Source organism: Cucumis sativus, chromosome 5, assembly GCF_000004075.3.
Source record: "Cucumis sativus cultivar 9930 chromosome 5, Cucumber_9930_V3, whole genome shotgun sequence".
Classification (NCBI taxonomy): Eukaryota; Viridiplantae; Streptophyta; class Magnoliopsida; order Cucurbitales; family Cucurbitaceae; genus Cucumis; species Cucumis sativus.
In genome coordinates this window covers 11,711,726-11,727,188 of record NC_026659.2, presented here as the reverse complement: position 1 = coordinate 11,727,188, position 15,463 = coordinate 11,711,726, and the positions used below count along the sequence as shown (strand labels likewise).

Below are 15,463 nucleotides of genomic sequence, written 5' to 3'. Positions count from 1 at the left end.
ATTGTTTCCTGCCAGTCTGTACCATTGGGTCTATCAAATAACATTCGGGTTTGACGAAAACCGAAGGTTACACGATTGGTTTTGTGTCTTTTTCCAATTTTGCAACTGTTTGGATTGATTTTCTCTTTGTTCGAGTGGACTACAATCAACGTGTGACTTCAATATGGCCGACATAAAAAATTTGGTAGTCTCCAACGTTATTCCCTTGACCTCTAAGATCACAGAACATAAGTTAAATGGATCCAATTATTACGATTGGCGTCAGACAATTTTATTTTATTTGAGAAGTACTGATATGGATGATCATATGACTGAAGATCCCCCAAAAGATGCAAAGCAGAAGAAGGATTGGCTTCGTGATGATGCCCGTTTATATCTTCAGATCAAGAATTCAATTGAGAGTGAGATAATTGGATTGGTTGATCACTGTGAGTCTGTTAAAGAACTTTTGGAATTTTTGGATTTTCTATACTCAGGTAAAGAGCAAGTGCATAGAATGTTTGAAGTTTGTATGCAATTTTTTCGTGCGGAACAGAAAGCTGAGTCTGTCACCAGCTACTTTATGCGGCTTAAGAAGATCATTGCCGAGCTTGGCTTGTTGTTACCTTTTAGTCCTGATGTTAAAGTTCAACAAGTTCAACGAGAGAAGATGGCTGTTATGATTTTTCTGAATGGACTCTTACCTGAATTTGGAATGGCAAAGACACAGATTCTCTCTGACTCCAAGATTCCATCATTAGATGATGCCTTCACTCGAGTCCTTCGCATTGAAAGCTCTCCGACTAGTGTGTCTATTCCTCAACCCAGTAGTGCTCTCTTTAGCAAGAACAATAACCCTCGGGCACCTCAGAGGAATAGTACTGATCATCGAAAACCAGAGTCTGTAGAGATTGTTTGTAACTACTGTCGTAAGCCAGGCCATATGAAACGTGATTGTCGGAAATTGCTATATAAGAATAGTCAACGATCTCAACATGCTCAGATAGCCTCCACATGCGATATACCAGAGGCGTCAGTTACTATTTCTGCAGATGAGTTTGCTAAGTTTCAGAATTACCAAGAGTCATTACAAGCGTCATCTTCCTCTACTCCGATTGCATCCACTGTTGCCCCAGGTAATATAAAGTGTCTTCTTACATCATCTACCAAATGGGTCATAGACTCTGGTGCCACAGCTCATATGACAGGTAATTCTCACCTATTTTCTAGACCGTTGTCCCCTGCCCCTTTCCCATCTGTTACATTGGCCGATGGCTCCACATCTTCTGTTCTTGGCTCTGGCACTATTCACCTTACCCCATCCTTTTCTCTCTCTTCTGTGTTACATTTGCCTAACTTATCCTTTAATTTAATTTCTACTAGTCAACTTACTCATGACCTAAATTGTGTTGTCATGTTCTTTTCTGGTTATTGCTTGTTTCAGGATCGTGTGACGAAGAAGATTATTGGTAGAGGATATGAGTCAGGAGGCCTTTATTTCTTTGATCATCAAGTATCGCAAGCTGTGGCGTGTCCTGTCGTTCCCTCTCCTTTTGAAGTCCATTGTCGTTTAGGTCATCCATCTTTGTTTGTGTTGAAGAAACTTTATCCAGAATTTAGGTCTTTGTCCTCTTTAAATTGTGATTCGTGTCAATTTGCGAAATTTCATCGTCTTAGTTCGAGTCCTCGAGTCGATAAACGAGCAATTGCTCCATTTGAGTTAGTTCATTCTGATATTTGGGGTCCGTGTCCAGTTGTATCTCAAACAGGCTTTCGTTATTTTGTTACTTTTGTTGACGATCATTCTCGTCTAACTTGGTTATATTTAATGAAAAATCGTTCTGAGTTATTATCTCATTTTTGTGCCTTTCATACTGAAATAAAAAACCAATTTAATGTCTCTATCAAAACTTTGCGTACTGATAATGCGGGTGAATATTTTTCTCATTCTCTTGGCTCTTACTTGTGTGAAAATGGCATTATTCATCAATCTTCCTGTGCTGACACTCCATCTCAAAATGGTGTTGCAGAGCGGAAAAATAGGCATTTACTTGAAACTGCCCGTGCTTTATCGTTTCAAATGCATGTTTCAAAAATCTTTTGGGTTGATGCTGTCTCTACAGCTTGTTTTTTGATTAATAGAATGCCTTCCTCTGTTCTTAATGGTGAGATTCCCTATCGTGTTCTTTTTCCTACCAAGCATTTGTTTCCTATTGCTCCTAAGATATTTGGTTGTGTCTGTTTTGTTCGTGACGTTCGTCCTCATCATACTAAGTTAGATCCCAAATCCTTGAAGTGTATCTTCTTGGGTTATTCACGTGTTCAAAAGGGTTATCGTTGTTATTGTCCTACCCTTAAAAGGTATCTGGTTTCGCCTGATGTTGTCTTTTTTGAAGATACACCCTTTACTTCATCACCATCGAGTTTGTGTCAGGGGGAGGATGACAATCTTTTTATATATGAGGTTACCTCTCCCACACCATCCTTGTCTACTGATGTGTCTCCTTCCCGCCCGTTGATTTCTCAAGTCTACTCCCGACGACCTCCACCACAACCTTCAGACTCATGTCCTCCATCAATGCTTCCTTCATCATGTGATCCAGCGCCAAGTGATGATCTTCCCATTGCTCTTCGCAAAGGTAAACGCAAGTGTACTTACCCCGTTTCTTCCTTTATTTCCTATCACCAGTTATCTCCCTCCACATATGCGTTTATTACGTCTCTTGAGTCCACATCTATTCCTAACTCTGTTCATGAAGCTTTGTCTCATCCTGGCTGGCAAAATGCAATGATTGAGGAGATGACTGCTTTAGATGATAATGGTACTTGGGATTTGGTATCTCGTCCTGCAGGAAAGAAGGCCATTGGTTGTAAATGGGTGTTTGCTGTCAAGATGAATCCTGATGGAACAGTGGCTCGTTTAAAGGCTCGCCTTGTTGCCAAAGGTTATGCTCAAATCTATGGCACTGATTATTCAGATACATTCTCTCCGGTTGCCAAGTTAACTTCCATTCGCCTATTTCTTTCCATGGCTGCTACCAATAAATGGTCGTTGCATCAACTTGACATTAAGAATGCTTTTCTTCACGGTGATCTTCAAGAGGAAGTTTATATGGAACAACCACCAGGGTTTGTTGCTCAGGGGGAGAGAGTGATAAAGTATGTCGCCTTCGAAAATCTCTGTATGGTTTGAAACAGAGTCCTCGTGCGTGGTTTGGTAAGTTTAGTCAAGCCCTTGTATGCTTTGGTATGAAGAAGAGTACATCTGATCATTCAGTTTTCTATCGCCGATCTGAGAAGGGTATAGTTCTACTAGTTGTATATGTTGATGATATTGTTATTACTGGAAATGATGTATTGGGTATTTCGTCTCTCAAAACTTTCCTTCAGGGTCAGTTTTATACAAAAGATTTGGGCCAATTGAAATATTTTTTGGGCATTGAAGTGATGAGAAGCAAGAAAGGTATTTATTTGTCTCAACGAAAATATGTACTTGATTTGTTGTCTGAAACAGGAAAATTAGGCGCCAAACCAAGTGGCACTCCAATGATGCCAAATCAGCAACTTGTTAAAGAAGGAGAATTATGTAAAGATCCTGAGAGATATAGGAGATTAGTTGGGAAGTTGAACTACTTAACAGTGACTCGACCAGACATTGCATATTCTGTAAGTGTTGTAAGTCAATTCATGTCTTCCCCTACAGTGGATCATTGGGCTGCAGTAGAGCAGATTTTGTGTTATCTAAAAGCTGCTCCTGGACGTGGGATCCTATACAAAGATCATGGACATACGAGAGTTGAATGTTTTTCTGATGCTGATTGGGCGGGGTCTCGTGAGGATAGGAGATCGACTTCTGGATATTGTGTTTTTGTAGGTGGAAACTTAGTTTCATGGAAGAGTAAGAAACAAAATGTTGTTTCTCGTTCGAGTGCTGAGTCAGAATATAGAGCTATGGCACAATCTGTGTGTGAAATAGTATGGATTCACCAACTATTATCTGAGATAGGCTTCAGTATTACCGTGCCAGCTAAATTATGGTGTGATAATCAAGCTGCACTTCATATTGCATCTAATCCAGTATTTCATGAAAGAACTAAACATATTGAGGTGGATTGTCACTTCATTCGTGAGAAAATCCAAGATGGGTTGGTGTCCACAGGATATGTGAAGACCGGAGAACAATTGGGAGATATTCTAACTAAAGCTTTAAATGGAACAAGGATAAGCTATCTGTGCAACAAGCTGGGCATGATCGACATATTTGCTCCAGCTTGAGGGGGAGTGTTATGATATATATATATATACATATGTCCTTTATTGTAATTTTACTTAGTCTCTAGGGTTTAGTTTATTCTCTATATAAATATGTAACATTGCTTTGACTCAATGAGAATAAGACATATACGTTTCTGAATTCTAAATTACAGATCAAACTTCAAATAAAAATCTTGAATAATCACCAATGAGTATTTTAAGACACCCATTTGACTCATCAAAACACTTAATTATATAGATAAAAGGGGGTGAATGAATGCAATGCGTTTGCAAACAATTGGAGGGCAGAATGAACATAAAATCAATCATTATGAAAAAACCTCCACAAACTACTATCATTATGTCCCTTTTTTGGGTAAGATGCAAACTCCTCCTAACAAAAAGATAGAAGAAATATTTAAAGTAAAATTAATGAAATAAACTCCTAATAGGAAAAATGAAGCAAAGAAAATACTAGGTTCTAATGTAGCAAAACTTTATGAACTGCATTTTCAAAAGGCAAGATGTGTTTCATGGTTCACTACAAGCACCGAGTCATCTTAGTTGCCCACAAAGACATTATAAGTGTCGATTTAGCACATCGAACCACTTTCATAAGTATATTAGTTTGAAGACTACTAAAATGCTTCGTTTTAGTTTTATTACTAAATCCTCTTAGGATGATGTGCACCATGTTAACCATTGCATTAGTAAGAACTGCTCATGAAAGAGACAGAAAGGAAATCGAGGAGGAGATCCTAAATTCTTTTTCTACTCTCTATAGTCCCACGGTGTTGGTTAAGCCATTTGTGGAGGACATTGATTGGAGTCCTATATCTCCAAGGGAGGATGAGAAGTTAGTGGCCATGTTTTCGTTAGATGAGATTAAAAAAGTTTTCAGTTGTGATGGTAACAAGTCTCTTTGTGCAGATATGTTCTCTTTGGTGTTCTTTAAGGAGAACTGAGAGCTTATTAAAGAAAACTTGGAGTGGGCTTTTAAGGAATTATATGAAAGTGAGATTATGAACAATTCCATGCCTAACACCTTAGTTTGTTTGATTCCCAAGAAGGAAAATGCAAACTGGCAAGTGAAAAAGTTTCGACCTACTAATCTCATTACTAGTGTCTACAAAATTTTGGCTAAAGTGCTTGCTAATCGTTTAAGGACTGTACTCCTATCGACAATCTCTGATTCTCAGAGGGCCTTTCTCACTGGTAGCTAGGCAGATTTTGGACCAACATCTGATAGCTAATGAAGCTATTGAGAAGTATAGATCAAAGAATTTAGAGGGGATTATGTTTTTGAAATGGAGACAAACTTTTTTATTAATAATAAGAATTGAATGTAGAAGAGAATTATACAATGAGCGAAATAAAGAAATCTAAACAATCGAAAGAAGAATTGAAAATCAGAAAGTGCATATGAACCTCTCAACAAGATATAAAACAAGACTTCTAATCAATGTGATTGTTGAAACTACTATTCAACTTCTGAGTTTAATAGTAGTAGGTACATTAAACATCCAATTAAATAAATTATATGAGAAGCAAAATAAATGTGTATATACAACACATATATATATTTGCTTACTGTACATTCTTACCATCTTACATTTTGTTTCAAAAGTATTTTAACACAAAAATCAACTATTTTTTCAAAGTCATTATCTCACAGTAACAGTCCAGTGTTTACAAACTTCTCCACCTGATCCACATCGAGAAAACGGTCGCATCCACTTGCCATCAAAAATCTGATAATCAAAATATAGTGTTAGCCCACCTCCTTCAAATTACGTCTTAAACTAATTCAATTCTCTACATAATTAATTCTTTTCCAGTTTCAAGTTATTATCAAATGTCTCATTTTATTCCAATTCATTATACCTTTTAAATAAATTCTAATGGATGGTTTCGTAGTTAAATTACAAGTTTCATTTTTTAACTTTCATGTGTCAATTAGGGAAGGAACCAATATATGATTTTTCGATATTATTCTCTTTATTAACTCTAACTTTTGAAGTGGGAGTTTTACGTATAATTTACTCTATTCCATATTTATGTATATCTGGTATAATTTCCTAACTTTTTAACTTTTTTCTTTATAAGACCCTACTTTCTCCTAGCCCTACATTTATTTATGCTATCTCATTCAATATCATGTTGTGCAAAGTTAATATAAACCAATGTTAACCTTCATCCAGGAGAAACATAAATATATTAAAACATGATATTATAAACAAACAAATATATTTGCTCTAAATTAAATTGAGAGACTTAGTTTTCATACTTATCTCTGAAGTCTTTAGTGATTTGGAGACAACCTCCTTGCAAAGATGATTGCATATTCAAAGCAAGATTTGGATTGTGAATGCTTTGCCTTAAGTGTACCCAACCAACTTCTCCATTTTCCTTATCAAATACTTTAACCCTGAATTAATGTTACACATAAATATTTAAATAATCATAATAACTGTAATAGTATGCTAAGTTTTTTCTTTTTTTCTTTTTTGTATACATGCATGTTTAGTTTCTATTTAGTTTTAAAGATTTCAATATGATTTTTTTTATATACAATTTAGTTTTTGACTTCTCAAATAGTTGTTATTATTGTGCTAGATTTTCTAACTTCCTAACAAATATTGTTTATGTTAAAATCTTTTCATATTGCTAAGGAAAGTTTGTAGCATACATTAGTGAGAACCCTACTAACTAATAGATGAGACACCCATTTTACAGATTAAGTCCAGCAATTTGAGTACAATTCACCTACACATTTGTGTTTAATCTTGGTATCAGAGCCTTCTGGCAATCCCTTTCCCGTTATGGCTTCATTTACATCTTCCTTACCCATCCCAACTATCCCTACCTTTCAAATCTTCAACTTACTATCCAACATTTGCAACCTTGTTTCTATTAGGCTCGATGGCACTAACTATATGTCCAATGAAAAACCCAAATCTCACCAATATTCGATCACATGCCTTTTTTGGTCATCAACCCAAACTACCTACATCAACCCTAATTGGTCGATCCTAGTCAAGATACCTCAACCCAAACTACCTACATCACAATGATAACACCAATTTGGTGTTAGTCACAAAGTCATTGACAGAGGAGAATTGTGTTTCATAGAGCCGCATGATGACCATTAGACTCTCGGTAAAAAATAAACTTGGATTCATTGATGGAACATTTTCCAAGTCGAGCAATTACCTCCTTCCTTCGTGAATCAGGAATAACAACATCGTGATATCTTAGATTTGGAATTTGGTATCCAAACCTATTTCAACTAGCATCCTTCTTGCAGATTCAACAAGAAGCATATAGCTTGATCTCAAGGAACGCTTTCAACGAAAGAATGCCCCTCAAAATTTTCAATTAAAAAGATCTCTGGCAACTCTTGTCCAAAATGAAGATTCTGTAAGAATGTACTTCACAAAACTCAAAATTCTTATCGATAAACTGAACTTATATAGAGGTGCAATGTGGAAATTGTCGATGTGGAGGAAACCAAGAAATAGCTAATTTTCTGCAAATAGAGTACCTTATTGACTTTCTCATGGGGATCAATGAGTCATTTACTCAAATTTGTGCTCAACTCCTTCTAATGGTTTCCGTCTCTTCCATCTCTCAAGCCTTTTTCATTCTTCTCCAAGAAGAACAACAACGAGCAATAGGATATTTTCCCTCCACTACCCCAAATATTTTCCTTGTCCTACCCTCAAACAACACCAATAGTAACTCTTTACACAAACAATGCAAAGATTGACCTGTTTGAAGCACATTGTCTATCAATGCTATAAAGTCCATAGTTACCCTCCAGGATACAAGCCTAAACAAAAAAAATTTAATAATAGTAACTTGGGCAACACTTCCACCAACAGTGCAAATTACAATGAACTACCCTCAAATAAGAACAATATCACAAATTCAGCCGAAACTCTAATACAGTGCCACCAACTTTAATATCAACTCACTCCCTCTAATAACTCCACTACCCATATAGCAAGTACCCTTTCTACTTCATACTGGATAGTTGACTCAGGAGCTCTGCACATATATCTTGTTCTGAAAATTTATTTAACGTTATGAAAGCATGCTCTGCATTTATTAGCCTATCAAATAAAAATACTTATCGTAAAAAATTGCGGCACTGTGAAACTATCTACTCTCAGTAAGTGAATTTCTCTACTGACACATTTAGAATAAGTACACTTTGAAGAAGATTTGCAGTGCTAAATAATTTTAGCGCTTATGCATTCTTGATCTTTCCACACATTTTCCATCAAACACTTCCATTTGTGCCTTTGTTGACACTGAAGCTTCCTATGGCATCAACGTCTGGGCCATCCCTCCCTGATTACTTGAACTTCTTAAAAAAAATTACATTTGAAAACGACGTATCAAATAAAATGTTTCATTGTACTGTTTCTCGCTTAGCTAAACAAAGAAAATTATCTTTTTCTTCCAACAACCATTTGTCTCTAAATGCATTTGACCTAATTCATGTAGATATTTAAGGTCCATTTTCAACACTGGCCACTCCTATTTTCTTACTATTGTTGATGATGCCACACGTAACACTTGGGTGTTGTTACTCAAACACAAATCTGATGTCATTTCCATTATGCCAAAGTTCTTCAAACTTATGGAAACTCAATATGGAAAGATACTAAAACAAATGACACCAGACAATGCCACTAAACTGAGATTCACTAGTTTCTTTGAAAAAAAAACGGAGTACTGCACCAGTATTCTTGTGTCCAATGTCCTCAACAAAACTTTGTTGTTGAAAGAAAACACCAACACATACTAAATACAACACACACACTAATACTTCCAATTAAAAGACTTACTAATGGATGAGTAACACCCTAGAACTAATATCTTGGTACAATTTCTCGTGTTTAAATTTTGATCACCCAAGAAAACCTACTATTTCGCTTGTACACAAACAGTAGGAAAACTTGGAGTCAACAATGACTTAGGCCTCACGCGATAAGGAGGTACATAGTGAGCACTTCGCTTGCTGTGATCATGACCCATGAGGTATCACTTGGAATTAAGCACGTACGTAATACATAAAGACATAGTAAGCACATCACATGTAATAAACCTACTTAGTGACGTATTGTAGTTGCAGTCCATAGATGTTATATTACTAAGGCTAATTTCTAAGCGACACAACTTTGTTGTCCTAACAATAGAGGAAACAAACACCACACCAACCAAATTCCAACAGTCTAAAGCTGACTAATCCTTGTTTGTCAAAGACAAAAATGAATCCTTCATAGCTATCCTTGTATATGTAGATGACATTATCATTACTAGGGCAAATTCTACTCACATACAGGAACTAAAGAAAACCTTGAATAAAAAGATCCTCTTAAAAGACATGGGGCACTACAAATTTTTCATTCGCTTTAAATTTGCAAGAAATTCAACTAGTCTCTTCTTATCACAAACACAATATACTCTTCACCAAACTCAACCTGTTTTTCTTGGTTACACTCTAGATTTGAAATTTTATATTTGTTGTAATATAAATTCTCAAAAATCCATTATCTCTCGTCATGTTACTTTTTATGAGTACATTTTCCCCTTCTCCACTATTTCCTCCTGTCTCCCCCCTTCTCTCCCCTTCTTCTACCACCAATTATTCCCCTCATATTCCTCTTTCTACATCCTCCCCTTACCACATATCTACAAGTCTAGCTAATATGCAGGTACCTCCTCCAACCTTTGGACCAACAGTCGAAGCAATCTCCATTTCATTATCGTCATCCTCCCCTTTGACCAATACAACTTTACCCCCACATCTTGATCCAACACAAACTTCTCCATTAAATCCTAGTCTCGTTTTTGTATAGACATTCTCATGCTTTGTTTACCTGACACATTATTTTATTTTGATATGTGACATGTTATGAGTGTTTAGTCACATTTCCTTGAGGTTAAAGTTACTAACTATTGGGTCCAAATGTGAAGTAATTAAGATGTCCATTTAACGTCCAAAACAACAAAACAAAAATAGCTAGTACATTTTTATTATCATGTTAATTAACACGTGCATAGTGGGAGGGAAAATGATAGTAAAGACAAATATAATTGCTTTTTAGAAGAGACCTTTAAAGTTTTGATAAATCAAATGATACACGTTTTTGACTCCGGCCAGTAAATATTAAAATTTTGTTTTCGGTTTAAAAAATTAGGCTTATTTTCTTCTTCTTTTTATTTTTATTTTTTATTATATGGTTTGAATTTTAAAATAATGAAAGATTAGTTTTAATATTCAAACCTGTACATTTGTGCATCAATTGGCTTGGGATGGTCATTTAAGTCCACTAAGCACCCTTCATGCACCCAACAATCTCCACATGAGTCCAGTTCCCATCCCTCAAGCTTCCCTTCCTACATATTTTTTCAAATTCTTTCAGTTTATAAAAATAATGTTTAGGCCATTTATAAAGTTCCCTTCCAACATTATGGTCATTTATAAAAATAATGTTTCAAATTCTTCTCTTCCTACATATTAAAATAATGTTCCCATTATATATATTATATACCTGCATGTACATACATATGTATATATAATAAAATAGTTGGTCATTATATAACACAATAACTTACTGAAATATATACTTCAATTTTTAAAACTAACTATAAGTTAAAATAAAGGAAAAAATAAATTAGAAAATAAATGAACGAATTGTACTACACAATGTATAAAAATTTAATTTATAAACTTTGAAGTATGCATTTATGTGTCTTAAGTTTCAAAATTACAAATCTAGTGTTTCAAATTTTGAATTTTCTAAAATTTATGAATATATTGAACTTAGAATCAAGAGTCCAAGTTTTAATAGAACTAAAATTTATATTTATATTTATTGGATTAAAAAATCCAAACTTGTCAAATCCTAGATATTTGATATAAATAGAAAATTGAGAAACCTTATAGATAAATATTGAACTTTTAATAAATTATGGGAGACTTTTGAAAAATGATGAACTAATTAATGTACTATAAAATTCAAAGTTTGAGAGTGACTAAACTTGGAATTTGAGCTATAAAAATTACCTGGACGAAGTCCCTAAATGTCTCAATAACCTCCACAGCCTTCTCTTTAGCAAAACTTGGGTCAGAAATCACATTCAATCTCAGTTCCGCAGACTCCAAAGGTTCTTCAAGATCCTTTATAAGACTTCCAATCCCTTCATCTGATCCCTCCAGTTTCATTCTCACCATTTCAATAATAATCTTCACTACCATATAAGCCCCATCATCCAAAAAATAATTCTCTTTAAGTGCCCCATGCCCCGACGTCTCCATCATGAGATGCGTCTCGATTCCATCCATGTTGAGTTGGATTCCTTTGTCAATGACATTGCGATACCCGACGCGGTACAGACAATGTCGTCCACCTCGGCTGGTAATGAACTTCGTGAGAGCAACACTGGTACGGGCGTCGGTGACGATGGTGGTGGCAGGGTGGTCTCGAAGGACGATGGAGGACATTAGGGCGATGAGTTTGTCACCATTGATTGGGTTGCCCTGGTGATCCACCACACCACTACGGTCAACGTCAGTGTCGAAGACGACACCGAGGTCGGCTTTGTTTTCGAGGACTTTGGCTCGAGTGAGAGACATGGCGGTTTTGTCTTCTGGGTTAGGGATGTGGTTGGGGAACATACCGTCTGGGTTGAGATGGAGAGAGCCAAAGGTGTCTGCGCCCAGCTTATCTAACACATCCCATGTGAAGAAGCCCCCTGATCCGTTGCCAGCATTTACTATTATCTGCAAATTCATTGGGAAAACTTTCAATTACACATCCTTTTATTCATTTTCTTTTTAAATAAACTTATATATAAACTAAAGCATTTAAACTCTACTCTATATATAAATTAACGTATTTAAAAATTTCCCATTTTTTTTCTTTAAGTATTTTTTCTCTCTAATATAACCAATACTTTGTACATAAAATACTTGTAAATTTGACAATGTACTATAAAGTAGTTTGAAAAGAGAAACTATGTGGAAAGGGAATTAATTGGAGATCACATAGGTGAATAAAAACTTGAAGAGGGAAATGATCAATGGGAAAAGTTAAGTATTTGAGAAGAGAACTTAGATAACAGAAATATATTGAAATTAGTTATTGATAAACGAAACTGAACTTTAATAAATTTAATATAATTATGGGTCTAGAAAATTTGATTAAATTTTAATACTATATAGTTAAACATGGAAGCTAAATAGTAATAAATGAGAAAATAGAGAGACTGAATTTTTTATTTATTTTTTAATTTATAAAGATTTAGAGTTAAATGAATAGAAACAAAAAGTAGAAATTAAACTAAAAATAGACAGCAACCAAATGGTGGTTTTGGATGAAGCAATAAACACCACAAACGTAGTTCAAATCTCGAGAGATAAGGAGAAAGCCATGCAACCAACACAAAATCTAGATAACACAACTTCCTATTTCTTTTTTATATTATTTCTTTAGTTTTTTAGAATAACTTTCTTTTTTTTTTCAATCTCACTTTTATTTTCAATCTTTACTTTTTAAAAACTTCCCTTTTCCATTACTTAGTCACTTAACATAAGCTAAATATCAAAGTTTATGTAAACTCAAGGATAAACATGTAAGTTTTAAAAATTAAACCTAATCATTAAATATCAAACTTATAATAATTATTCGAAAATGTAAAATTTTGAAATGGAGGAACCAAATAAAAAATAAACTTAAAATTTGTTAAAGAGTAAAAATGTAACTAATTACAAATGAAAACTAAAACCAAAATTTAATTACAAAATCGGTAGTTGCAAATTTAGTATTTAGATTCAAAATAATTAACTATATAGCAACATTTTAAAAAATTTATAAATATAACAAAATTTGTCAAATTCTATCAATAATATAAGTCTATCACCGATAGACCATGCTGCAAATATTGATTTATCCTTGATAGACTTGACCAAGTCTATCAACGATATAGTTTTGCTATATTTATAATTTTTTTAAAATGTGGTTATGAATTGTAACTTTTTATTCAGAAAATGTATTACGGTATAGATACTCCTTTCATAAACTATATAGTATTTATAAACTTTTGTCAGTTAGAATTATAAAAGAAAATTATGAGCATTGATGATACTTTAAAAAAAAAAGTTCTCAAATATTAAAATTAAACAAAATTTGAGGGTTATATAAGAGGGGAGAGGGGTTTTTTATTTTGTTTATAAACAGTATAAAAAGCTTGGCAGAGGATAACAGGAATTTCGTATCGACTCATGGATAGAGTGAAAGGAAAAGCTAATACCTGAAATCCTTTGAGAGGAGTGTCATAATGCAAAGGATGATTGATTCTCTGCTTAATGATATCTCTGAGATGCTGTGAATAAGCCGCCATGAAATCCACCTTTGACGGCGGCGTTCGGAGAAGAGTAGAGACTTTCACCACTCTGTTTGCGTACTTCATGGCGGCTCTGTTGCATATCTCTTCCACCTCCGGCGAGCTTAACCCTCCTCTCTTCGTGAAAAACTTCATCCCATTTCGCGTATATGGTAAGTGAGATGCTGTTAACTACAACACAAAAATAAATAAATATTTTGTGTAATTTTTTTATTATGTTTAAGTTATTATTTCTTCTTTTTGTTTTTATAAAATTAGAAAAAAAAGTTGAATTTCCAATCCTTCAATTTATTCTATTTTTGTCACTCGACTTTCAAAATATTTGTTTTATTTTATCAAAGTTGTTCAGTTATAGATGTCAACAAAGTATAGATATAACGAGAGATTATTGGTATAATAAACTCAGTTCAAAGAATATTCTTTAAGTAAATATAATATCTTTAGTCAAGTGGATTTGAACAATAAATGTATGCTTCTGATTCATAAAGTAATTTAAAAGGTTGTAAGGATAAATTTTAAATTTTTGGTATTATTTCAAATTAAAAAGTTTTAAAAGTTTTTCTTCTCTCTAAAATTATTTGTTATTATTTTATAATCATAATAGTGATACATGTGAGTAAAGTATGTAAAAAAAAGTATATATAATTTAGGTATTTATATAAATTTGGGTCCATGAACATGAACCAACCATAATAGAAGCATCATAAGAAAAAGGAGACAAAACGGTGCTCATGAAACACGCCGGCGTGGTGGCAAGTCCCATATCAAACACCAAACATCCTGCCCTACTAACTCCGGCGAACACCGCAACACTCAAAGCACCGCCGGAAATTCTCGGGTCTCTCCCAACCGAAACACTTACGCTTTGCCCCGTTTCCATACCCTCGATTACCCACTCCGCGAAACTCTCCGCTATCGCCTCCACGGTTGCCGCCGTCAAATCCACCACCCTTCCCTTTTCCCCCGCGATCGCCACCCCTCTCACGTCCGACCCATTCTGCAGCCGCCGAATCCTCCCCATCTCCTCATCCACCTCCTCCGCCGCCAATGCTCCACCGTGCTCCGCCGTGCTCCACGTTGCCGCTACCCCTCGAGGGGCGGCTCGTTTTAGAAAGGAAAAACTAATGACTTTGGGATTTAAGGGTTTGTTTGGAATTGAAATGAAGTTTGGAAACGAATCTCCTCTTGTTGTTATTGAAGTGCTCAGTGTGGTGGATGCCATTGTTTGAGAGTTGAGAAATTGAAAGAAAGAAGAAAGAAATTGCTTTGGTTTTGTTTGGAATGAATTGAATTAAGAGATGAGGAAGATAAGACGAGGGGGAATGAATTAGAACCCTACATTTTATTTTTTTAGAACAAATATCTATGAACAAACTTCCAAATTTTGAGTTATGGATTTTTTTTTCTTTTGTTCTTTGTTTTATGTGTTGTTTGAAACTGATATATGATTCATGTGGATTATTTTGAGGTACTGATTTTTCTTGGTTGGTGTTGTTTCTTCGTATATTTGTAAATTACACAGCCGTGTTGGAGAGCTCTTTTGGACAAATCTACTCTTCGGTGCTTGAGGAATTGAATAATAATAATAAAATTGACCATGGTTAAATTTGCCACCTCATTTTTCCATTAGTCAACTAAAGTCAAATTAACCACGGAAACCATTTATAACTATCATTTATAACCACAGGCAACAAACGGTTTTTTTTTTAACTTCAAGGACTAAATTAATAGATATTGACCTCAAACCTTAGGACGAAAAGTGTGATTTTTCTTAAAGTAGTATAGCATTTCAATAGTAGTTCTAAGCCTT

The 15,463-nt window shown here is 34.8% G+C and overlaps 1 protein-coding gene across 2 annotated transcripts; it reads right to left on the bottom strand.

Annotated features, from left to right (window-relative positions):
• Positions 1 to 5,656: 5,656 nt before the first annotated feature.
• Positions 5,657 to 15,050, bottom strand: LOC101207539 (phosphomannomutase/phosphoglucomutase). 2 transcript variants are annotated; one of them, XM_004151099.3, is made up of 6 exons: positions 14,342 to 15,042; positions 13,561 to 13,824; positions 11,315 to 12,031; positions 10,532 to 10,644; positions 6,521 to 6,661; positions 5,657 to 5,984 (listed from the first exon to the last, which is right to left on the bottom strand). In XM_004151099.3, exons 1-6 carry the CDS (start codon positions 14,873 to 14,875, stop codon positions 5,903 to 5,905), a joined length of 1,851 nt encoding a protein of 616 aa, XP_004151147.1. In that variant the 5' UTR covers positions 14,876 to 15,042; the 3' UTR covers positions 5,657 to 5,902. The 2 variants fall into 2 exon arrangements, with proteins under 2 accessions (XP_004151147.1, XP_031742137.1); XM_031886277.1 differs by lacking the exons at positions 5,657 to 5,984; positions 10,532 to 10,644 and having other exon boundaries at positions 6,525 to 6,661; positions 14,342 to 15,050.
• Between the last annotated feature and the right edge of the window lie 413 nt (positions 15,051 to 15,463).

Bases quoted from the DNA above. Each gene is read 5' to 3' on its own strand.
- LOC101207539 (XM_004151099.3), bottom strand. From the start codon at position 14,875: ATGGCATCCACCACACTGAGCACTTCAATAACAACAAGAGGAGATTCG. The intron at 12,032-13,560 runs GTATTAGCTTTT...ATGAATTTGCAG, and splicing joins CTCCTCTCAAAGGATTTCAG to ATAATAGTAAATGCTGGCAA. The intron at 5,985-6,520 runs GTATGAAAACTA...TTTGATTATCAG, and splicing joins ACTAAAGACTTCAGAGATAA to ATTTTTGATGGCAAGTGGAT.